The sequence below is a fragment of the Perognathus longimembris genome, chromosome 3 (assembly GCF_023159225.1).
Source record: "Perognathus longimembris pacificus isolate PPM17 chromosome 3, ASM2315922v1, whole genome shotgun sequence".
Classification (NCBI taxonomy): Eukaryota; Metazoa; Chordata; class Mammalia; order Rodentia; family Heteromyidae; genus Perognathus; species Perognathus longimembris.
This window is the reverse complement of record NC_063163.1, coordinates 46413726-46439736: the sequence shown is the minus strand read 5'-3', so window position 1 is coordinate 46439736 and position 26011 is coordinate 46413726. Positions and strand designations below refer to the sequence as shown.

The window sequence follows — 26011 nt, the reverse complement described above, 5'->3', positions numbered from 1 at the left end:
TTGATATTCTGATGTAGGTTTTCTGAGGTGACAGGTACTAAAAGGGATGAAGCCAAGACTTGAGTACCAGACATATAAAGAACCATCGTTGTTGGATTTCCCTCTGGGATCTCCTGTTTCCCATCCTACTTCTAGTGCCAATGTCTGTTATACTAATAGTGTAGTAAAGATTCAAAGACTAGCAAAGGATTTTCCTTATTCAGATGTTTGGACTGCAGAAAAATACCAAACTAGGACATTAGCTATCTTTCCCTGCAAACACAGTTGCCATCTTGGGCTGCTGGCCAACCTTGAGATTATTTGATGAGCTCTTAAATCTAAACCTGTGTTCATTTTATATAAACTCAGTATGAGGGCTTTTCCTTAATTAAGGACTGTCTTAATTAAATAACTGAGTTCAAAGCATATGCACAACACATCTATGCATTAAAGAGACTCAGATACACCATAACTGTTAAGAGATTGATCCAAAGGCAGCAGATCGTCAAGGGTTTAATAATAATGTGTTGTTTGCAAAGTGTTGTCTCCCATAACTGCCTGTCCTTCCTGATTGTCTAGAAAAGTCAGTATTGTTTGTCACAGACAAATAGCCTCTAACACTTCTGCAAATCCTCTTGGCAGGAAAACAAAACTGACAATTCAGAGATTAAGAGGCAACAGCACTATGTCCTAGGGTTTAGTAAGTTAGAAACGGAGCTACAGCCAAGATATAGAAGTTGGGTAGTAAATCATTAGTGATTTCTTTTTCCAACAGAGTAGGTAGTTAACTAGGTAGTTAAGGTTTTGTCTTATCAGAAGGTACTTTTTTATCAAGATATTCTATGAAAATGAATGCCATTAGATAGATTTAGTTTCCCCTTCACTGTTGGTACATTTTCAGTAAAATTAGTTTTGTTTTGTTTTGTTTTGCCAGTCCTGGGCCTTGGACTCGGCCTGAGCACTGTCCCTGGCTTCCTTTTGCTCAAGGCTAGCACTCTGCCACTTGAGCCACAGCGCCACTTCTGGCCGTTTTCCATATATGTGGTAATGGGGAATTGAACCCAGGGCTTCATGTATACGAGGCAGGCTCTCTTGCCACTAGGCCATATTCCCAGCCCAGTAAAATTAGTTTGTGTTTGTGTGTGCATGTGTGTGCGCATACACGCATGTGTGCTCTAGGCTAATGTTTTACCACTTGAACCACAACTCTGACTTCTGACTTTTTGCTGGTTAATTGGAAATGAGCATTTCATGGACTTCCCTACCTGGCCCAGCTTTGAACTGTGATCCTCAAATCTCAGCCCCCTGAGTACCTAGGATTATATGCATGAGAGTTCAGCACCCAGCAAAATGTTATTTTTTTAAATGTCATACACATTTATTCCCTCATTAGGTTAATTACATATACTGAGTTTGATTAGCTAGGAACTCTACCGAGGCAAAGAGTCTAAGGATGAGTATGTAAGAGCAACAGTCTGGTAAAGAGACAGACAAATAAAGACAGGAAGAGAAAAGTCCATAGAAAAATGTTCTTAGTACAAAGACATAACAGAAGGTTGCCTAAGGGCTGGGGATATGGCCTAGTGGCAAGAGTGCTTGCCTTGTATACATGAGGCCCTGCACCACATATACAGAAAATGGCCAGAAGTGGCGCTGTGGCTCAAGTGGCAGAGTGCTAGCCTTGAGCAAAGAGAAGCCAGGGACAGTGCTCAGGCCCTGAGTCCACGCCCCAGGACTGGCCAAAAAAAAAATAATAATAAAAGAAGGTTGCCTAACTCTTGAAATGGAGCCAATGAGACAGTTGGGAAATCTTCAGAGAAGAGATGAACACTGCATAGAATGGAGAGTTTGAGAAAGAAAGGAGTTCTAGGCCCAAGTAACAGGTACTGAGCCTATAAATGATTATATTAGAGGGGAAGGGTTAGGGAATGGCAGTAGGGGGGACCCTTGAAGAATTTTTGGGTCAGACTGAAAGGAGCCTGGTATGGAATGCCATTTTACTCAAATAATTGCAAGTGGCAGTTGGTAGGAGAAAAAATATTGAATATAAAACATGCTTAGAAAGCTCCCAATTGGATCAAAATTCAGTGTTATGGTCATACTAGGGGCTACATTATGCAAAGGACAAAAAAAAATCTGTGTTAGTCAGCTTTTTTGTTACTGTAACAAGCATCTGAGATAATCTGCATACAAAAGGGTTTCCTGGGGCTGGGAATGCGGCTTAGTGGTAGAGTGCTTGCCTAATATACATGAAGCCCTGGGTTCAATTCCTCAGTTACCACATCAACATTAAAAGCCAGAGGTGGTGCTATGGCTCAAGTGGTAGAGTGCTAGTCTTGAGCAAAAGAAGCTCATGGACAGTTACCAGGCGCTGAGTTCAAGCCCCAGGACTGGCAAGAAAAAAAAGAAAACAACTTTCCTAGGGCTTGAGTTTTGGAGGCTTCAGTCCATTTCAATAAGTATTTGCTTAATACCAACTGTAAGCAAGCTCCTGTTCTGAATCTCCTTTGTGCTCATGTTAAATTTAACTTTTTAAATGATCTTTGTGTGTGTGTGTGTGTGTGTGTGTGTGTGTGTGTGTGTGTGTGTACTTGTACTGCGGCTTGAACTCAGGGCCTTGCACTTTTTTGTTATTGTTGTCAGTTATGGGGCTTGAACTTAGGGCCTGGGCGCTATCCCTGAGCTTTTATTCAAGGCTAGTGCTCTACCACTTTGAGCCATACCACCACTTCCAAGGGCCTTTCACTTTTGCTTGTCTCTTTTCTTCATGGTTGGCACTTTCCTACATCTCCAGTTCCAGATTTTTGCTGGTTAGTTGGGGATGAGAATGGTTCAAATTTGTCTGCCATACCTGGTTTTGAATCTCAGTCCTCAGATCTCAGCCTCTGGAGAAGCAAGGATTACAAGCCTGAGACATTGTTGGCTGGCTCACATATAATCTTTTGTACTGACGTAAAAACTGTCTAAGAGAATGGAAGATTGGGATCCTGTGGAAGGAAAGCTTTTATCTTGTTAGTGGAATTTTTGCAGCTACATCATTCTGTGTAGAAATCAGGAAATATTGCTTGTAATGTGGTAGATTGAGAAGATAGGTATAGGCCTGATATAGCTCAAGATGGCATATGCCTAGCAAATGTGACACCCTAGTTTCTGTAAATACCAAGATTAACACATACATAGGACCATTTGATTTGGTGACATGCTTGTTTTAGGTAATAACAAGATTCCTGAATACCCAGGGCAGTGACAGTGGGAGCCAAGACTCAATTCCTGTTCTTACTCCTGCCCTTCTGAGTTAGCCACTAGTGTTCATTTTGCCTCAGTTTACTTCATATCTTCATAGGTATGTAGTCCACTTGCAAATTCCAGCTCTTCAGGTCCTGGGAGGCCTGTGACCAATGGTTATGAAATACATTTGACTTTTGTTAAGAAAACCACAGGCTGCTATAAAGCTAAGCATATTTAAGGTGTTACCTTAAATACTTGTTCTGGAATATGTATTTCAGCGGGACCTTCAAAATTTGAGTTGGAAGGACAGAGATCTGTGGGGATGCAGGTATCTATCAACTGGATCTCTGAGGCTCTCCAGGTTTCTTGTGGCGTCCCATTGTGGGTCATTGCTGTCTGCCTCTGTCACAAGGCAGCACCAAGTTGCATCTTGCTTTCCTCTTTACTCCAGCAACCTCCCCTTTCTTCTAGCCAGGAAAGCATGGCATGAGCTGGCAGACAGCTTTCTAGTCTCAGAATCATAGGATGTCAAAGCTAAAGAGAAGCCACAGGAGCCCATTCATTTGCTAAATAATGTCTCACATTTTCTTTTCCTCTCTATTTTATGTTCTCTGCCCTTGAGAAGTTTTAATACCAAAGGTATTTTTTTCCACTTTCTCTGTGCTAAGTGAAGACCGGATCAGATCGTATAGGAAATATCAGAAGGATCAGTAATGTTTTTTCTTTTCCTTTTAGATCTTGCCTAAACTTTCTTCACCTGCTCGTCCCTGGGAGCAAGGAATGAAGCAGAATTTTGCCTTTGACAATGTTGGCTATGAAGGGAGTTTGGATGGCACTGGCTCATCTCTGATCACGACCAGCACGATCAGCATTCTGGGCATGACTTGCCGGTCATGTGTCAAGTCCATTGAGAGCAGGATTTCTAGTCTGAAAGGCATCGTGAGCATTAAGGTTTTGCTAGAACAAGGGTGTGCATCAGTGACATATGTGCCAGTTGTCATGAGCCTGCAACAGATTTGCCATCACATCAGGGACATGGGCTTCGAGGTCAGTGTTACAGAAAGAAAGGCTGCCTCCTGGCCCTCCAGGTCCTCTCCAGCCCAGGAGGCAGTGGTCAAGCTCCGAGTAGAGGGCATGACCTGCCAGTCCTGTGTCAGCTCCATTGAAAGTAAGATCGGGAAACTGCAAGGAGTAGTGAGAGTTAAGGTCTCCCTTGGCAACCAAGAGGCAGTCATCACTTACCAGCCTTATCTCATCCAACCCGAAGACCTCAGGGACCATGTCAGTGACATGGGATTTGAAGCTGCTATCACGAACAAAATGGTTCCCTTAAGCCTGGGACTGATTGATATTGGCCTGCTAGAAAGCACTAACCCAAAGTGGCTGTCAGCTCTTGCTAAGCAGAATTTCCATAACTCTGAGGCCTTGGGAGACCAAGGAAGCCATGTGGCCACTCTCCAACTTGGAATCAATGGAATGCACTGTAAATCTTGTGTTTTGAATATTGAAGGAAATATAGGCCAACTCTCAGGGGTTCAAAATATCCAAGTGTCCTTGGAGAACAAAAGTGCCCAAATACAGTATGACCCTTCTCAGATCACCCCCTTGTCCCTGAAGAGGTCCATTGAGGCACTTCCACCTGGGAACTTCCAAGTTTCTCTTCCAAATGGAGCAGAAGGGGGTGAGCCAGAGAGAAGGCTTTCCAGTTTTTCTTCTCCTGACAACCTGCAGAGAAACCAGGTGCAAGGCGCATGTAGTACCGTGGTGCTCGCCATCACCGGAATGACCTGTATGTCCTGTGTACAGTCCATCGAAGGCATGGTTTCTCAGCGGGAAGGGGTGCAGCAAATATCCGTCTCTCTGGATGAAGGAAGTGGAACTATTCTTTATGATCCTTCGATAATAAATCCAGAAGAACTCCGAGCTGCTGTAGAAGACATGGGATTTGAAGCATCAGTGATGGCTGGTATGTAGGTGATATTCATGTTGGAAGCATGTCCTGGGGTTGTCTCTTGGTGTTTGTTATTATAACAGAGTACCTGGGTGGTTGCACAGGTGAGCCCTGCTTGTGCCTTACATGGTGACAGGTAACAAAGCTCTGTAACCTGTCCTCACTTGTTAAAATCATCAGGGTAGAGGAAATGGAATTTCTGACTGCTGCTTCTCAGGTAGCTGACACTTACGTACTAAAGTCCTTGCATTTGGGCTGCTTTGTGAGAGAGAATTCTGATTCTGTGTTCTGAATTAGAGCACTGGTAACACCAAGTCCCTCTCTTGCCAAAGTGACCATTATTATTTTCTCTGATGATAGTTCTGCTACACAAAAAAAAATAATTAATGCACCAGAAACGCAGTCTCAGTACTGGGAGACCATTCTCTTCAAAGGGAGGGTTAAAGGTAGGTTTTAAGAATGACTTCTTTTGTCCCCTTTGTGGCTGTAAGGGAAGAAGGCTGGGAGGAATAGTGTCACAAGCGGAGACCTCCTTTCCGTGATGGCATGCCACCAGGCAGAATTTCCCAGGAAGCAGCCAGCCTGCTCTTTCCTCTTGATTCACTGGCTTGTGTTCTCTTTTCCATTTTCCTTGAGAGTCCTGTGATACAACATCATCTGAACCCTTTCTGCCTGCCCTGAACCAAGACCTGTGCTAGTTATAGGATTGTGAATGGAGAAGACATTCTGTCTTAAGAGCTTTTGTTGTTGTGATGCAAAGCAGAGAGGAAAAAACCATTGTTGTGCAGCAGGTCAAGTCCTGCATGAGCCAGGCTTGGTTTTTCCAGAACACTGTGAAGTGAGAGGTAAAGGGAGGGAAGGGGTGGAACAAAAAGTAGAGAAAACTTGTGCAGTCTGGACAGTGGCCTGGCCTAGAAGCTCTAGGGGAATGCAGAGTGACCTAAGCAGAGGACAGGAGGCAGGTCTCAGTTCTGGTCTCAGTGGCAAGAAGTCAGAGATTAGAACTACCAAGCCTGTGGTCAGCAGGAGGGCTGTACATGATGGCAGAGTCTCTGGAGGAGATGCAGAAACCTGGATGAGCCCTCCCAGATGTGGACTGTGGGGCTAGAGATTCAGAATTGAGTGTGGAAGCTGGGGAGGGGAATTCTCCAGTGAGAGACTGGAGGAGAAGGGCTTCCAAGTCAAAGGTGGGAAGTATGTCTCAGGGTGAACTAGGGAGAAGACACTGGGGGCACCAGCCTTCATGAGAAAATGAGAGTCCGGCTGTGTGGTAGAGGCCATCAGTAGCTTAGGTTAGGCAGAGGTAGAGAGGGGACAGAGGCTAAAGATGAAGAGGGGAAGAGTACTTTCTTTTTTGAGACAGGATCTCATCATGTTGCATAAACTGACCTCAAACATCTGTGCTCAAGTGAAGCTCCTGCCTCAGTCTCCCAAATAATTGGTACTATAGCTAGAGGGGCTCACTTGATGAAGGAAAACTGTGGATGGTTGTGTTTTATCCATTTAGCTTTCAGATCTAGGCCCTGTGTGTCCCTTGAATCTGTAGAATGGTCAAGAAGGAGGCAGCCTAAGCCTTTGGTTAGAAGTCCTTGCTGCTGGGGAAACAGCCCAAAGAGGGACAACTGCTGTGCTATGGTACCCAGACAAAGCCTATCTGGCAGTGCCGAGGGCTGGCAGCACTTTGGTTTTCCATGTCCTGTTTCTGATGGCCACTGACATAGAGTTGGTGTCCTTGAAAAAGTTTGCTGTCTTGTGATACTTTCCTCTTACCCTCTGAAGACAGCATACCCACCATTGGAGGGAATAGGTTAGCCATGTGGAGGGGCGTGGCCACATTCTTTGTCCTTGGTACCAAGTTTTAGGAAGGAGTTGTTTTAGTGCCCCCCCCCCCCATTACCTTTTGGGAAGAAGTCTTTTTTTTTTATTTTGAAAATAAGAACAGTAGATTTTGAACTCAGAAGAAGAAATATCGCAGAGTTGGTACCTGCTATTTGGTCTCAAGTATAGTCTTTCAACAACAGCACCCTCAGCCTTTTGGCAGCAAACAAGGACATGACATTGAACTACATATTAAATTAATTGGCTGAGTAAACCTAGAAAGAAAAGAAGTAATTTTTGTTGGGCAGAATGTGGAGAACTGTATTTATTGAGACCCAAAAGGTACTTAGGGTTTCAAATTTAGCAAATAAAAATGTAGAATACCCAGTTGGATTTGAATTTGATGTAAACAGTGAATGCTTTCTTTAATATTAATATAGAGCATTGCATATAAACTTGCCCTGAAGATTATTTGTTGTCCATCTGAAATCTAAATTTGACTGCCCTGTATTTTACCTGGCAACTTTAATTCAGGATAAGCCATTAGGATACTGGTGAGCATCCTTTATGACTACCCAGATGCTAGTGGCTCATGCCTGTAGTCCTAGGTACTCAGAAGGTTGAAACCAGATTATCAAGGTTCAAAGCCAGCTCAGGCACAAAAGGCAAAGCCCAATGAAAATATGAGGCTCTGAAAATAAGCTCCAGTACTAGTGTACACACACACACACACACACACACACACACACACACACACACACTGTAAAATATCCTCAAATGATTACATGTAGTTTTCAGTTAATATGTAAAGTTCATTAAGAAAATGTTAGGAATCATGGAAAATGTTAGTCACCATGTTGGCAGTAAAAGTCATTGCCACCTTTCTGTATTGTTCATCTGTGGTTTTACAAAAAATTTCCCAGTGGGCCCAGTCATATCCCATCAGTTACTAAAACTGGGGTACCTTTCCTGGATGCTAAAAGATGGAAGGAAGATGTGGGATTTCTACCTTTGAAGATAGGGGTGTGCTATATGAACCTGAAAATGCAAGCTGCCTTTTAGCTGCTCAAAAGGCAGTACTGCCAGGAGTTCTGTATATGTGCTCTTCAAGCCACTAAGTTTGTGGTAATTTGTTACAGTAACAGTAGGGTAGTTAGTCTGATATAATTCAAGATGCAGAGTAGTACTCTTTGTGCATTTTATTTATTCTAAGAAAGTTAAGACTTGACAAAAAATACTGTGGTATTAGCACAAAGATAGACAAAAAAGATCAGCTGATTTATGGCAAAGATACCACTGGTACTTGAAAAAGATGGTCTTTTCAGTCAATGGATTTGGATCATAATTGTTGGGTCATAACTGTTACTTACACAAAAAATAGTTTAAGTGTATCAGAGACTTGAATAGGAAAGTCTGTAAAAACACTAGATCTTCTAGAAGTAAAGGTCATAAATACTTTTGTGATGTTGAGATAGACATCTATTAAGAAAGCATAAAACGCACTATTTATTTATTTATTTATTTATTTATTTATTTATTTATTTATTGCCAGTCCTGGGCCTTGGACTCATGGCCTGAGTACTGTCCCTGGCTTCTTTTTGCTCAAGGCTAGCACTCTGACACTTGAGCCACAGTGCCACTTCTGTCCGTTTTCTATATATGTGGTGTTGGGGAATTGAACTGTGGGCTTCATGTATATGAGGCAGGCACTCTTGCCACTAGGCCATATTCTCAACTCCCTAAAAAGTACTATTAAAAAGAAAGATTGGGCTGGGATATAGCTCAGTGGCAACTTCCTGGGTTCAATCCCCAATACCAAAAAAGAAAAGACAAAAAAAAAAGTATCTCAAAAAGAAAGATTAAATTTGGATTTTATTAATAATCAGGATATGTTATTTACCAACAGACACTATTACAAAGGTGATAACACAAACCACAAGACAGGGAGGAGATATTAGCAATGCATATAATTGACAAAGTAATCATGTCTTGACTACATAGAGAACTTGTGTAAACAACAGGACAAAGACAAATATTTCAATAAAGGTGTAGTTCTCTGTTTGGTTTTATTTTTGTTACCAGTCCTGGGGCTTGAGCTTAGGGCCTGAGCACTGTCCTGGCTTCTTTTTGCTCAAGGCTAGCACTCTGACACTTGAGCCACAGCACCACTTCTGGCTTTTTCTATATATGTGGTGTTGAGGAATCAAACCCAGGGCTTTATGTAAATGAGACGAGCACTTTACCACTAGGCCATATTCCCAGCCCAAAGGTGTAGTTCTCATGGAGAGGGAGTCAGACCTCTACTAATAAGGAAGTACTAGCCACAGTTCCAAGCCTGGAGTTAAGCAAGCCTACTTAAACTCACTTTATTACTTTGCGATACATTAATTTCTCGTGATTCATTTCTTCATCTATATATAGGGATAATGGTATTTAACATACAAAGCTGTATTAAAGATTGGCGAAGGTTATATATGTAAAGTGCTTTGCAGAGTACCTAGTAAGTCATTACCATTATCATCACCATCACCATCACTACCACTATTACCACCATCATCATCTAATTACAATGTTTACCTACTCAGAACAGTTACCTTTGAAGAATTGATGTGCTTTCCTGGATCTGTAATTATGCCTCTTTGTCTCTGGTCACCTCTCCAGTAACTTCATACTTGAATTTTCCTATTTTGAAAAACAAAATTACTACATTCTTCTAATCTGAATGATTTCTGCCATTTTGTTATAGAGAGTGATGCTACCACCCATCTTTCTGGAAATCACAGGGTTGGGAATTCCATGCTGCCAATGACAAGCAGCACACCTGTGCCTGTGCCAGAAGTGGCTCCCCAGACCAGGGAGTTTTCTCAAAACAGCAGTCCTGGCTGCTCATTAGACACCCCACCACCCACCATGGCAGCAGCCCCACAGAAGTGCTTTTTACAAATCAAAGGCATGACCTGCGCATCCTGTGTGTCCAACATAGAAAGGAATCTTCAAAAAGAAGCGGGTAAGAGATCTTCACCCACACTGAACTTGGGAATGCTGTATGTAGGCAGTATTGACTGTTTCTTAGTAGTTCTAAAAATCTGGCAAGTTCATCATAAGGTAGTATAGGGCACTGGTGTGTAATCCTAGGTACTCAGGAAACTGAGACCTGAGGATGGTAGTTCCAAGCTAGCCCAGGCAGGAAAGCAAATGAGACTCTTACCTCCAATTAACCACCAAAAACCAGAAATAGAACCATGACTCAAGTGGCAAAGTGCCAGCCTTGAGTGAGAAAGCTAAAGGACAGTGCTCAGGCCCTGTGCTCAAGCCCTAGGACAGGAACATGAACACATGCACATGCATGTATGCATGCAGTGCACACACACACACATACATACACACATACACACACACAGAGAAGATAGTAGAGATGTTTGTCCAGTATTCTTGGCAGTTGGTGTTCTGTTATTTTAAGTCATTTGGGCTAGGCATCAGTGACTCATGCCTGTAATCCTAGCTATTCAGAAGGCTGAGATATGAGGATTGCCATTTGACGCCAGCGCGGGCAGGAAAGCCCATGAGATTCTATCTGCAATAAATTGAGCTGTGGCTCAACTGGTAGAGTCTAGCCTTGAGCAAAAGAAGCTCAGGGACACCATCCAGGCCCTGAGTACAAGCCCCAGGACTACCACCACAGACGCAGACACAGACACATACACACACACACACACACACACACACACACGTTTTATTAAGTTGAATAAGTTGCATAAGTAAAGACTGTGAGTAAGTTTTCCATGGAAAATCTAATTTAAAACTCATGGTACATTCTATGGTTATTCTTCTCAACTACCTTGTCCTAGTATTCAACATTCCCTATCCTCATCTCATTAATCCTTTATACAATGAATGAATAATTTGCATTTTGTGTCCAAGTTCCAGTTTCACATATTTTATCTGTCCTATTGTCCCCACAAGCCATACAGTTTTATAGAAATGACTGTTTTGTCCACCTAACTACATTTCTAATATTGTCTCAAGCTCAGAAATATAGCTAAAATCCTGTCCTATCCTCCTTGCATGTTTGTAAATGCTTTAATCATAACTCTCATTTACCCAGTGGATCTGTGGAGCTTTCTGTTCCGATTCCTCTGCTCTTAACCCTCAGTTAGGCTGCCATGTTTTTTAGCTTCCTGTTCATTATACTTAAAGCTTTCTGGTCTCAGATCTCAGTGTTACAGGAGGTCTTGTCCTCGTGGACTGGCTGCTACTCATGAAGTCTAGAATTTCATAGCCTGTGTTTCTGTTCCTGACTTCAGCTTTTCATTTTGATCCCTTATACTAGATTTTCAAATGCACCTCATTCCTTTTATCTACTTATATGTGGCTCTTTTTATCCCTCAAACTGACCACACAGAATTGCTAGTAAAATGGTTTCTAGGTGGGGCTGGGGATATGGCCTAGTGGCAAGAGTGCTTGCCTCCCATACATGAAGCCCTAGGTTCGATTCCCCAGCACCACGTATACAGAAAATGGCCAGAAGTGGCGCTGTGGCTCAAGTGGCAGAGTGCTAGCCTTGAGCAAAAAGAAGCCAGGGACAGTGCTCAGGCCCTGAGTCCAAGGCCCAGGACCAGCCAAAAAAAAAAAAAAAAAAAAAAGATGGTTTCTAGGGTTACTTTTCTTTTTTTAATGCCATTCCTGAGGTTGAACTCAGGGCCTTAGCACTGTCCCTGAGCTTTTTTGCACTCTACCACATGAACCACAGCTCCATTTATGGCTTTTGGAGGTTAACTGAAAATAAGGGTCTCACAGACTTTCCTGCTTGGGCTGGCTTTGAACTGCAACCTTCAAATCTCAATCAAGCTTCCTGAGTAGCTAGAAATACCGGAATGAGCCAGCCATACCTTACTTGGGGTTAATTTTCCATTGTTCAAAACCTAATATTAGAAATGAAGAAATATTTATTTCTTATATGCTAGTGTTAGGAGAGAAAAAAAACCCACATCCTTTCCATAGCAGAGGTAACATAGTTGTAGACCTTGTCCCTCACTTTGATTGTGTATAGACATGGGTATTACCAGAGCTTTGGCATTATTGGCGTAGACATGCAGAATCTCAGACCCCATTTCAAGGGCACTGAGTCACAATCTATGCTAGCAAGACCCACAGATGACTCAAATGGCCCTCCTCCCCTTTTCTTGGTTATTCTGAGGTGTTAATTCAGGGCCTCCAACTTACTTGTTTTACTTTAATAATATTTTAGATAGGGTCTTGCATTTCTGCCTGAGACTAGCCTTAGATGGACATTCTTCTACCAGTCCTCCCTCATAGCTGGTATGATAAACATATCACCACTTTTTCAAGTAACTGGAATTACCGACATGACCCACCATGCCTGGCCCCTATACATGTTTGAGGAGCATTTTATCCTAGTATGGGGGATCTCAACTTGACCAAGAAGACTTTTTTTCCTCTTCAAGCAGCAAACCTTGAACTCAGGGCCCTGTACTCACTTAGCTTGGCTGCTTATGGGTAGTATTCTATCACTTGAGCTACACTTCTAGGCTGGCCTTTTGCTGATTATTGAAGGTGGAGTTTCTTAGACTTTTCTGCCTTGCCTGGCTTTAAACCATGGTCCTCTGGGCCTTACTTGGGGTTACTTTTCCATTGTTCAAAAACTAATATTAGAAATGAAGAAATATTTATTTCTTATATGCCAGTGTTAGGAGAGAAAAAGCAAAGCACATCCTTTCCATAACAGAGGTAACATAGTTGTAGACCTTGTCTCCTAAGTAGCTAGCATTCTAGGCATAAGCCACTTTCATCCAGCTTTCTTTTAAAACATGGCTTTTAAAAACATGTCTGGTGCCTATTGTGAGAGACCCTTCTTTGCTTTCTTTGATATCTGGCATAGATATCAAAGCTGTTCAGATATCAAGGCTGTTCCAAGTTCTCCAGATGATCCTCCTGTACAACAAGGTGTGAGAGCTATGGCTGTAGAAGCTCTGGAGAGACGTTTTATGTGTTAGACTATGTTGACCATGTCGTCACAGACATGACCTGATGGTTCCAGGTATTGTCTCTGTATTGGTTGCCTTGATGTCGGGAAAGGCAGAGGTCAAGTACAATCCGGAGGTCATCCAGCCACCCACAGTAGCTCAGCTCATCCAGGACCTGGGCTTTAATGCCACAGTCATGGAGGACAACATCAGTTCCGATGGTGACATCGAGATGATTGTAAGTATGAAGGCTGTGACAGCAGTCGTTCTTATGACTGAGTTTTCCCATCTAGGATATTTTCTGGTGGTTGCTGGGTTTGGGTTTTTTGTTTTTTTGGTGTTTTGCCTTGTTTGTTTTGTAAAGGAAAGTCACTTGTGTTAGAGTCCTAGCAGGCCCTCTTACAAAATACACTCAGGATCAGGAGGAAGAAATGTCAAGGCACAGGAGGTAGGGAACAGAGAAGTGGGGAGGGGGCTCTGCTAAGCATGGCGGAACTGCGGAAGGTTGAGTGAGATCACTATCCTTGATGCCTGAAGAGAATCTCAGCTGTCTGTAGATGTTTCTAGACACAATAGGCAAGTTCGTGGAGGTAGCTAGAGCCATTGAATGATGGCTAGATTAGAGTTGTGGCTCAGTGTAGAGCACTAGTTTAACATGTACAAGCTCCTGAGTTCTGTCCTCTGTCACACAAACCACACAGAAATAGAGAGGGCTTGAAAGCATATGGGTTCAAAAGATAATTAATTAGTGGCCAAAGTAAACTAAAGCATTCAGTCTGAAGTGAACGCCTAAGGTATGCTTGCTCCCAACTGTGTTTGGGAGGAGTGGCTGTTCTTTGCCTCTATTTCAACTTGTAGTCAACAAGTCATTGAAAACAATGGGTAATCCTGATATTTATAGTATGCTTTGTTGAAAGCACTTCTGTACAAACTTGTTTTTGTATCAACAAAGAAAGGCTTAGAAGAAACCCCCAAAGAATTGAGCAATGTTGTTTTACTGAGGTAAACGGGTCCCTTGCTTCTTGATGTATTTAGTTACTACCATTAATGGTGAATATATATAATATATATATATATATATTTTTTTTTTTTAGGAAAAAGTACTGAGGACAGGCTGGGAATATGGCCTAGTGGCAAGAGTGCTTGACTTGTATACATGAAGCCCTGGGTTCGATTCCCCAGTACCACATATATAGAAAATGGCCAGAAGTGGCGCTGTGGCTCAAGTGGCAGAGTGCTAGCCTTGAGCAAAGAGAAGCCAGGGACAGTGCTCAGGTCCTGAGTCCAAAGCCTAGGACTGGCAAAAAAAAAAAAAAAAAGTACTGAGGACATAAATGGCACATTCAGCTCCTGGCAAATGAGATTCTCAGTGAACAAACCCTCTGATGGGGCAGAGTTCATACTTGCTGAGGTATGGATGTTGTCCTGCAGGAGAGGTTAGGGTCCTCGCTAACCTCCAGGGCTACACATGAACACCTTGGCCTACTCAGATTATCATATGGAAAACCCAAATCAAGGATATTATTGAAAGCTGAGCACCAGTGTCTCATGCCTATAATCCTGTCCACTCAGAAGGCTGAGATCTGGATATTCAGTTCAAAGCCAGCCTGGGCAGAAAAATCTACAAGATTCTATCTGCAATTAGCAAAAAGGCTGGATTGAAGGTATGATTCAAGTGGTAGAGCACCAGTTCTGGGCTTTTAATCTTGGAGTTCAAGCCTGGTTATCAAAAGCAAAAATTACTTTTGACAAAGATGAGAATTTTCTTTTTGAAAACTATGTAGCAATAGTTATATTGTCACTACATTGTCATAGACATTGTATGTGAACTTCTGTATTGATTGATTTGTTGCAGGGCCAATCCCAGGGCATCTACACATGCTATGCAAACCCTCTATCATTGAGCTAAATACCTTCTGTATTTAGTTAGTATTCTGGGGAATACTGAGTGTGCATCTCGAGTGAGGGAATCTCTGGATTTGACTAGCTTGTATTCCAGGAGTGGCAGATGGGTCACAAATACAAGCCCTTTGTAAGCCCTTTGCCTTCTATCAGTCTACACAGAATGGTGTGGCAGAGGTGATGTAGACTGCAGTTAGAATTCTGGCCCTCTTATTGCAGAGATGTTCAATCATCTAGTCTCTGAAGAGCTGCTTCATGTTGCAGACCACAGTGGGTCAGAACAGTCTCTGGGGATGTGTTTTAGAGGAGGAAGGATTGTGGCTATCACTCAACTCTGCCTGATATGACTCTGAAGGGCTCCTCTCAGTCATGAGCCTGTGGCTCCTGTCCTATCTTTCAGATCACAGGAATGACCTGCGCTTCCTGTGTCCACAACATAGAATCCAAGCTCACCAGGACAAATGGCATTACCTATGCCTCCGTGGCCCTGGCCACTAGCAAAGCCCATGTGAAGTTTGATCCTGAAATCACCGGTCCACGGGATATTGTAAAACTCATTGAGGTAATTCATTCATGAAACAATGATCATTATCTTTGTGGGAAAATGAGAACATATCATTAAACAGAAAAACAAAACCAAGGATCACTTAAGTTGAATCAGTGACAAAAGTTAGTCGTTTGGAATTAACCCGAGGAGGTAAGTTAAGTACCCAGTACTCTGAGGGAGTATATTAGCCAATGAGTAAGAAAAGGATGAGGCGAGCAGACATTTATTGTTTTTAGTTTCAGATGTTTGCTGAGAAGCATCTGTTTCATCAGGATACCTGGTATGCAGGGCTAACTTGGCCACTGCCAATTTACAAAGATCGTTTATGCCTTTGCTAGCTATCTATATACAGAAGGGATATTAGCATTGGACAGAATGATCTCCCTGTTCACCTCTCTACTAGGCCTGTTTCTTTAGAAAAGCTTGCTCATTTTTTCTCTGGTATTACAATATAATGCCTGCCCTACCTCCTTCTTCTCTCAGTTTGTTCATAAGACCTGTGTCCCTTTTTAAGGTCAAGGTGGCAGCACACCATGAAAGAGTGATTGAAGTGGTGATTGAAGTGGGTTAAGCCAATCAAGCTAAACAAGGTTAATTTGTAATAGCTAATGGTATGGTATGGCTAATTGAGGCTTAGTGAGAATAACTCCTTAGGAAATAAAATATCCTACATCAGGCTTCATGCCATGCTCTTCCTCATTTTCTCACCACAGTGTATGTGGGCTTAAAGAGAGCTACTGCCTGTTTGTTGCTGAACCTAGCTCTAAACAGGGCAGTGCTGTTGTGATGTTCCTTCCCCACAGAAGCTGGCCACATAGCTGCTTCATCAGCAAAGACAGAGGTGCCTGGCTCTCAGGTACAGAATGGCACTCCTACCCAGATGCAGTGGTTCCAAGAGCAGGAGTCAGGGCATGGGTGAGGCTGAGACACACACTCATGTGGTAAATGGGAAACAGAGGCCAGGCAGGGAGCGAAGGGGAGTGCAGCAGATGTGTCTATTATCATTTCTGGTTTCTAATACCCTCAGCAGACTCTACCCAGCTTGTACCTTGGTGAAGCCCCCACCCTCAAACCACCACCCTTGCCCTCTGACCTTACATGAGATTATCAGCATATTGCCTGGCCTCCATCCTTATATCCTGCAGGTAGCCTTTCCTGCTATAATTAGTTGGTGAAAGATTCTTACATGTCTTGGTTGTTTTTTTCCTCCCATCATTACTTCCATTTCTATGTGAAAACCCCAGGCCCAGCATTCTGGGGCCCCTGTTGATTCTGTATTGTGCTAAGGAGACTTTCCTGCTGAGAATTTTCCCTGTGTTTATTTAGATAGAGCACCAGGGACTTAGTTCTTCTCAATAACACTGCTCTTTTGGACAAAATAGGTAACTTCTTTGACCTTTGCTTTCTCTGACCTTTGCTTTCCTCCCATGTGGATGAAAGAAACAGATTACAAAGATATGGGATTTCTTAACTTAAAAATTAGGAGTCAACCAGATCAGCTTTGGGGCTTGGCAAAGTTAACTTACCAGGACCTGTTATCTTAATTGACTGTAGGGACAGGAGTTACCACTGGGCTCCATCTCTTTGGGCTGGAATATAGTCTCACAGCATAGATGGTGTTGAGCTTATTGGCCAGAGTGGGTTAAGGGTTTGTGAGAGGAGAGCCACTAGAGTCTCTGGTGGTGCTTTGAAATGCACTTCCTATTTGCAGAGCTGGAACTGGTTGTTGCTGCTGCTGCATGCTTTAACAAGTATAACATCCTTTTCCCCCACCCTTCTTTTAATCACAAGGAAATTGGCTTTCATGCTTCCCTGGTACAGAGAAGGCCCAACGCCCATCACTTGGACCACAAGCTGGAAATAAAGCAGTAGGTAGAACAAACAGATGAAGTGCAATACTCCTCTAAGTGTCCATCTTCCCTGTGGCTTATGTTATGCAAACTGTGTGGCTTATCTTATGCAAATACTTTCATGCTTATCCATGCCCCTGCTGCCCCTGGTTTCCCATGGTTCCTTCTGCCTGTATCAGCTGCCTTTACTCTGTGTGTCACCCCTCTGAAACAGTGTTGTCTGTGGATAGCAGCGTGCTGGGACTGGATTGCCCAGTGTGGCAGTCATTGCATGAAAGTTAGTGAGAATTCAAATGCAGCTAGTGTATGTGTGTGGAGTGGAGTTCTTTTAGGTTTCATTTAATTCTAAACAGCTAATAAATGCACAGTGTTTAAATTGAAAGGGAAGAATCAAGGGAGGAAAGTTTCGCTTTTTTTCTCCTATTGTATTCTCAGACTTTATTTGCATGGCAGTTGTATGGTTGGAATGTCATGGGTGCTACAGCTAACATGAGATTTCAGACTTGCGTGCTCAATAGCCTCTCTATTCTCACTCAGTCTTAAATATTTGTTTGAAAGTCGAACATGACCATTGACATATGGTCAACTTCTGTAATGCCAACACTTAGGAGGCTAAGGCAGAAGATTACAAGTTCATGACCAGTCTGGGCTACATAATGAGACTCTGTCTCAAAAACTCAAATATAAAGATACCACAAGTTAGCTTATACTAATAAATACTGCTTTGATCTGGTTGTTCTTAGGGGTCTGTAAAAGTAGTTTTTGAAAAATGAGTAGTAAGCAGCTATAGATGAAGGCCTGACCTCTTTAGGGCTGGATTCTCCATTTCTGGGCCCCAGTTGCCTCTCCTAAAGATCGGAGGTCACACATCAGCTAGTGAAGGCAGGGCTAGGCCTCAGTGTTTCCTGACCATCCTTACAATGATGTGTGGACCTTTAGACTGTCCCTCGGATGGCAGTGTGGTAGAGAGCCTTACTTTTGTTTTATCCCTTGGCTTTTTGCCTTAGATATGTGACAAAGCCAATCCTTAAATGAAGCCCTCAGGATGGGACCTGCCTGACTCCTGGTGCCTAGTGTCTCGTAATCATCCATGTGGTTGTGTTTTCCTTCTAGATGGAAGAAGTCTTTCCTGTGCAGCCTGGTGTTTGGCATCCCCGTCATGGGCTTAATGATCTATATGTTAATACCCAGCAAGGATCCTCATGAAGCCATGGCCCTGGACCACAACATCATCCCAGGACTTTCCATTCTCAACCTTGTCTTCTTCGTCTTGTGTACTTTTGTCCAGGTATGTATTTAGAAAGCCGGTGAAAAGCTCTGCCCTCTATGCATGGCTCATTTCTGAACTCTTCTGCTGATCACAGTCATTTAGTTGGCAGCCTTCCTGCCCCACCTCCAGACAGATGCTGCTTACATTTCTAACTTGTGACTAGCAGGTGATGTGGAGCTTGGTTTTGCTGTCTGTTTTCACACTTGATTGCAGGATTCAAAGCTCCCTAGGATATCAACCCCTTCCTTGCAAGACTGGTAAAGCCTTATGTCCCTAACTTCTTCCCTTTGCTCCACTGCCTTCTTCCCTTTCTAATGGTGCTGACAATAGATCCCAGGATCTCATACATACCAGGCAAGTGCTATGCCATGAGCTACATCTCCAGGCCCCATGTCCAAAATGTGTTTCCTGTTTAAGTTACCTTTAACATTAGCAGCAGTAGCCAGATGCCCCTGTAGCTCATCCTTTTCTTAAATGTTCTATCTTGTACAGCAAAGATTTGGCTCTTATCTTTAGTAAATTAAGCATTTAACAGACACCAGCTTGGTAAAGACATCTGCTGCAGTGGTGAGGTTAAGACCCCAAACATGTTTCTGAAGCAAACTCTGAGTATATCTTGGAATATAAAACTAAACCCCTTAAGTTAATGTTGGAATATTAGGATTAGTTGGGGGCCAGCATTTTCAGTCTGAAGTTGGTTTTTCTTTCTATCAATTGCAAATGTGCTTTACACTTACTGTAACCAGTTCTATCCATTGCAAAATATTGGCCCAATCCTGTTCCCTAGTGTTTCCGTGCACAATTAGAAAGGAAGCATGCATCTTTCCTGGTTCCATTTTTGTTGGGCAGACACACACTTGTGTGTGCATGAATGCATATTTGTTAACCTGACATAAACTTGTGTTTGTTAATGGAGACAGGATCATGTGAGAATACTAATGTATATTGGCTTTTTCATTTAGTCTGTGCCAGTGATTCACAGATACAATGCCTTCTCTTTTGAGATTGCATTAATCTCATTTCAGGACTGTATTAGATTTAGTTGTAGTATAAATGAACTATTATTCTTTTTACCATGTTTACCATTCTCTTATCAGTGAACATTTATGTCATGTTTTCTGAATTTTAGAAGTCTTTTTATACCCTCCATTGCACATTTCTATGGCCATTAGTCCTCTAAATCATAAAGTAAGTTTTCATAGGGAGCCCGAGGCAGGAGGTCTCATGTTCAAAGCAAGCCTGGACTATATAATCAAACACTGTCTCAAAATAGAAAATAAAGTTTTCTCAATATCAAGTCGTTATGGCCAAAGTAATTTATGATTTACACAGGAACCTAATATGTTTGCTATCCAGAGGGGATATGTGTGAGGAAATCTGCCTCTTGCTAATTGACAAGTTTTCACTGTGCTTGGCTTCTAGTTCTTCGGTGGGTGGTACTTCTATGTTCAGGCCTACAGAGCTCTGAGACACAAGTCAGCCAACATGGATGTACTCATCGTACTGGCCACAACCATCGCCTACGTCTACTCCCTCATCATCCTGGTGGTTGCAGTTGCAGAGAAAGCTGAGAAGAGCCCTGTGACCTTCTTTGACACTCCTCCCTTGCTCTTCCTGTTCATCGCCCTGGGCCGCTGGCTGGAACACATGGCAAAGGTATGTAATGTGTAAGAACCAAATGGATCCTTCAGTAATACAAACCTCAGTCAATCTGAGCCCTTCATGGAGAATAACTCATTTTACCTGATTTAGAATTAAAGCAATCTGAAACCTCCATGTATTTAGGTGGTATGGTCACTAAGCTCCAAATTGGTTGCTACTTCTGAAATCCCAGCTAATCTGGTTAATTATGAAACTTTTGAACAGGTGTATTGTGCAATGGAAAGAACTCTGACCTTCAAGGTCTCTTAGTCCTGAGAGCAGACTCATTTGTGTTGGGCCGACACCTCTGCCTCAGGGGCAGATCATTTTTCAGGCCTGCACTGTGCCTAACATTGTAATGGAGCCTATATAAAAGCAGGACTCAGGCCCTGGAATAAATTCTGTTGAGGCTACAAGAGAGACTCAGTTGTTACCCAACTGAAATGGAATTGCAGCACCTGCATTGGTAGCTCAGGCTTTGCACACTCAGTGTGCGAGTGACAGCATAGCTGCCTGGTCACACCCGTTCCCACAGAGCCTTGGTTGTGTGGTATGGCTGTGTTGGTTTCTTTCCAGGTCTGGTCTTCCACACTGGCACTTTTGAGCATGTTTGTGGGTATCAGCTTAGGCTCCAACAGTAGCTCTCTTGTTATACTTTGCGTATTTCTTAGAGCAAAACTTCAGAAGCCCTTGCCAAACTCATGTCTCTCCAAGCCACAGAAGCCACAGTTGTGACCCTTGGCGAGGACAACTTAATCATCAGGTAAGTTGTGCTTATCAGCAGAGCTAGAGATTGGTTTATGTTCCCATGGGTGCAGCAGGAACCCACTGTGTGGAGACATTGCTTTGAATCTTGCAAGGGTGGGTGAGGACACTCTCAATCCACAACATACTGCAGGAAAGGCCTGAAGGAGGATGCTAAGTGGTGAGCGAGAGGTATAGACAGCTGGTATTACTGGAGTCAGGAGAAGAAGCTTGGTGTTTGATGAGGAGGACTCCCCAAGAACTGGGGACAATCTTCCTTGTAAGATGTGGAAGATCCAGATATAGAGGGCATCAATCTAAAAAAGTACAAAATAGAAGTAGTGTTTATCTTCTTTGTAAGACTATCTTATGCCAAAGATAATTATTAGTATCCTTACTGCTAGAAGCCAGGCATGTTGGCAAATATCCCTAGTCTGCTGTGGAGATAGGTCCTTCTCCCACCATGCAGACTGTCCAAGTGTTCTGTACCAGATGCTTCCTTTTAAAGGCTCAGGCCACTCTGTCCCTCTGTCCTTCTGCCAGGACACCTGTCTTTTCTTGGGAGGTGGAGCACTTATAGGTCTGACTACATGGCTGTCTGAAATCGTTTGCTGCTGCTGCTTCTTTGTCTTTTGTGTGGGATTCCTCCTTGCTTCCCCTTCAATGAGGCTGACCTCAGTGTTACAGTGCTGGACTGTATTCTGTTCCCGGCTCACTGGGACATGTCATCTCTCCATATCTTCCAGTACCAGCTGTGTGGAGTCCATTCTTAAACTTCCCTACAGATCTCAGGATCCACATACGGGGAGAACCAGAGGGCTCCCAGCCTGCCTGTCATCCCCTGGCCTCTCTGTCACCACACAGCTCCCAGTGGACCTCTTCCTGCTCCTTCACTTCCCTTGCCCACACACACCTGACCTCCAGCCTCTTGATCTTCACTTCTCTATCTCCAGAGCTGCTACTATCTCCATTGCCCTATGCTGTTCACCTCCCTCTCTATCAGCCTTCTGCTTCCAGCTTGTCTGCTTCTGGATGTCACCTCAAGTAGGACCTTTCTGGAGGTACACACGTACCTGTATTTCTCAGTGGTAGAAAGGCTGACAGTGGTTCTTCTTTTATCCCCTTAGGATACAATTTGCATTCCTCAACAAGCCAGGGAGACTCAGTTCTGCCTGCATTTGTTGCTCTGAGTAAAGCAAATGCAATAGTCATCCTTTGGGGTCAATAGAGACTGATTCTTGGACCTGTACAGAGACTAAAACCTCCCCACGCCCATGTCCCAGATGTAAAATGGAGTCATACTTGCATGTAGTCTATATATTCTTATGTACTGCAAATCATGACTAGGTAACTTACAATACCTACTGCAATGTAAATGCTATGTAAATAATTGCTATATTTTGTTGTTCAAAGAGTAATGATAAGAATAACTGTAGAACAGATGTAGGTTTTTATCCTGAGTTTAAGTATGTGTTGTTGTTGATGGTGATGTGTCCTGGGCTTGATGCATGCCAGACTAGCACTCACCACTGAGCTATCTAACCCAGCCCTTCACTTTAATTTTTTTGGTGTGAAGTTGGCTTGCCTCTGTGGGTGTAGAACCCTCAGATACAGAGGGCAGCTGTATAATGTGTCTTGTTCCATGGTCTAGAAGCTGACCTGGTGACACACAGGAGGGGAGTTTCTGGGAGTTGCTGTGTATGACCTGGGTAGCATCTGTTGCAGAGAGGAGCAAGTGCCCATGGAGCTGGTGCATCGAGGTGACATCATCAAGGTTGTGCCTGGGGGCAAGTTCCCAGTGGATGGGAAAGTTCTGGAAGGCAATACCATGGCTGATGAGTCCCTCATCACAGGTTAGGTGGCTTGTTCCATGTTTTCTTCAGCAGTCATTAGGCTATGTGAAGCTGAATAGGGCTGACCAAGTGACCATTGTCTCTTCTCCACTTCTAGGAGAGGCTATGCCTGTCACCAAGAACCCTGGAAGCGTGGTGATTGCTGGGTCTATAAATGCACATGGCTCTGTGCTCATTAGAGCCACCCATGTGGGCAATGAAACCACATTGGCTCAGATTGTGAAGTTGGTAGAAGAGGCTCAGATGTCCAAGGTAATGATGAAACGTACCACACAGTGTAGTCCCTCATTTGAGAAGTTAACTTCAGTATTGAATAGCACTGGCCAGTAAATGAGGTGATGAGAGAGCTGGGGCCCAGCCCCTTATCCATGTGTGAGGTGCTTTATGTCTTCACCCTCCTAATTTCCCATGATCTTGATGTTTTGTCTTCATAGGCACCCATTCAGCAACTGGCTGACCGCTTTAGTGGATATTTTGTCCCATTTATCATCATCATTTCAACTTTGACGTTGGTGGTATGGATCATAATCGGTTTTGTCGATTTCGGTGTTGTTCAGAAATACTTCCCTGTAAGTTGAATGCCTGGGGCAGTGTGGTTGTTTTATCTGAAGTTATCTAGTGCCATCAATTCTTTCTTTTGTGTCTTAGATCATTGGGCATTAATTTTATCCATTTCATTTTACTTGCCTCCTTCACTTATTGAAAGGAATATATAAGTCTGGGTGGGATACTCTGCTTCTCTTCTCATCCAGATTTTTACTAAAGTTATCTTTTGCTTTCTGCTCAGATTTTCAGAGTCATCAGCTGTCTCTCAGGTGTAACGTCCTACACCATTTTTGAAATTATGACATGTTTTACTTTCCAAAGCAATAATACTTTTCAGTGTTAATGTTACTATAGACCAAGCATAATAATAATTAAATACTTATTCAACATTATATGTGAAACAGTGAGCTGTACTTTTTTTGGTGTCAGTCCTTGACTTGAACTCATGGACTTGCTACTATCCCTGGGCTTTTAAAAAATTTTGCTTAAAGGTATCACTCTACCACTTGAGCTATAGTGTCACTTTCCACAATTTTGGTTGGAAATGGGAGGTAAGAGTCTCATGGACTTTTCTTTCCTGGCTGGCTTCAAACTTTAATCCTCAAATATCAGTCTCCCGAGTAGCTAGGATTACAGGCATCAACCAGTGGCACTGGCCAAACTATACATTTTCATTTTAAAAAATGAAGAACATTATCTTAGGAAATGCTATGTCATCAAACTTCACAAAAAGAATATGTGCAGTTCAGTAAATCTTAAAAAAAAATTATCTACTTGAGAAACTAGAACTGCGTACATTGGTGATCCTCAGGGTCATCTAATATCAGAAGACATTTGTGATTTTCATGAACAGGGCACTAACCAGAATGCTGCTCTAAGTTCTGGGAGGCACAGGACAGGTCCCCAAAACAAAGATGGCTTCAGTGCTGAATTGAGAAGACTTGATGCATGTGAAAAGCTCTTGCCCCACAGAGGCAGTACTAGGTAACTGCCTCATGAGTAGAATCTCTTACTTCATTCATCCTAATGCTCATTTTACCTTAGAGCCACCGAGTAAGAAACTGTGAATGTGAATATGGCTTTTATAGGAGTACCCTGTGGGCCTGGAGGCATGGTTCTAGCTGGAGAGTACTTACCTAACCTACCAAGCACAAGGCCTTCAGTTGAACAACACAAAGAGTAACCTGTGGATGTATTTCTAGAATTTTCTGGTGGCTACTTACCTAACTGCCTCAAAATTGTGCTTTGTGGAAGAACAGTTTATTGACATGTGACAGTGGGCAGCTCAATCCTATACAAGTTGGAATATATGGCTTGCTACTGTTCCATGCTTTTCCATCTTATTTTGGCTTCTTTTGTTTTTCTCTGCAAAATCAGGGAGGTTGCTGACAAATGAGGTTCTGCATGCTCCTTTCCAATGCTGTCATCACTGAGCTGTATCAATGTCATTTGTTGGGAAAGGTTCAAGTTATTTTCTAGTAATCCACCCAGAGTCATCAGAATGCCAGGTGGTATTCTGATCAGTACGACTGTAGAAAGTAAATGATCCTTATTTTGAAATCCTGTCTTAGAAAATCAAAGGTTAGGATATAGTATATATTAATTGTGCCAAAGGACAAAGTAGAAGGTAAAGAGATTATGGTTTATCTTCTCAATTTAGCAAACACTCATTTTACTCTAATGAAGTAAGTGCAGTGTGTTAATTATACTCTGTAGCTACCACATCCACTTTGAAAAACACACTAAGATCAAGAGGCAGAAGCCAAAGAATTTCTAGTTCTGGGCCAGCGTTGGCCACATAGTGAGACCCTATCTCAAAAAACAAATCCAAACCAAACCAGATCTGCAGAGGTGACCCAGATTTTGTTTGTTTGGGGTTTACAAAGAAAACACTAATGAAAAACACAGAGAAAAAGATAAGATGACTCCATGCCCCATCCCTCAAAATAGCCATCTTTTGACTTTGATGAACATCCTTTGAATATTATTAGAAGGCTAGGTGCAGATACAGGTGGAAATTTAGCAGGAATCAAATCACAGTGCTTGCCCTTGTAAACTGACGTGTTTCTGGTCTCTTCCTATATCAATGATGCTAACAATCATCAGCAATCCAAGATTGTGTCTACAGCTGATTTAACAAATTCCTTCTTGGTTGTTTCCTGTTTCTATCATTGCAAAAATGAGACACAGTCATAAATGCCCTTTATCTTTACCCATTTGTGTGATTATCTTCTTCTCTTTTTTTGTCAGCCATGGGGCTTGATCTCTGGGCCTGAGCGCTGTCCCTGAGCTCTTCATCTCAAGGCTAGTGCTCTACCACTTTGAGCCAATATGCCACTTCTTGTCTTCTGGTAGTTAATTGCAGATAAGAATCTCATGGACTTTCCTGCCCAAGCTGGCTTTGAACTGTGATCCTCAGATCTCAGCCTCCTGAGAAGCTAGGATTACAGGCATGAGCCACCATTGTCCACCTGTGATTATGATTTTAAGAAAAATGTGTTAGAAGCCTTTTGTTTCAAATTAGCATATATTAATTGTACAAAAGAGTTTCATTGTAGTTTTTCCATGCTTTTTTATAATGTGCTTTTGAGACTCATAATTTTTTAAGCTTTCATAATTATGATGGCAAAGTAATGATAAAATAATAGTTGTTATTTCCTAGATGCCTGTCATACGCCTGGTGTTATAGTTTGTATAT

General features: G+C 42.6%; 1 protein-coding gene across 1 annotated transcript in view; it reads left to right on the top strand.

The window, feature by feature from the left end:
* Nucleotides 1–26011, top strand: part of LOC125347594 (copper-transporting ATPase 2-like) — a 46104-nt gene that overhangs the window by 6181 nt on the left and 13912 nt on the right. Inside the window, exons 2-12 of the mRNA XM_048340596.1 lie at nt 3943–5173; nt 9723–9983; nt 13035–13198; nt 15263–15424; nt 17201–17277; nt 18373–18547; nt 19952–20185; nt 20842–20933; nt 22640–22767; nt 22865–23019; nt 23202–23336. Of these exons, the coding sequence (XP_048196553.1) occupies nt 3943–5173; nt 9723–9983; nt 13035–13198; nt 15263–15424; nt 17201–17277; nt 18373–18547; nt 19952–20185; nt 20842–20933; nt 22640–22767; nt 22865–23019; nt 23202–23336 (2814 nt within the window). The remainder of the gene's footprint in view (nt 1–3942; nt 5174–9722; nt 9984–13034; nt 13199–15262; nt 15425–17200; nt 17278–18372; nt 18548–19951; nt 20186–20841; nt 20934–22639; nt 22768–22864; nt 23020–23201; nt 23337–26011) is intronic.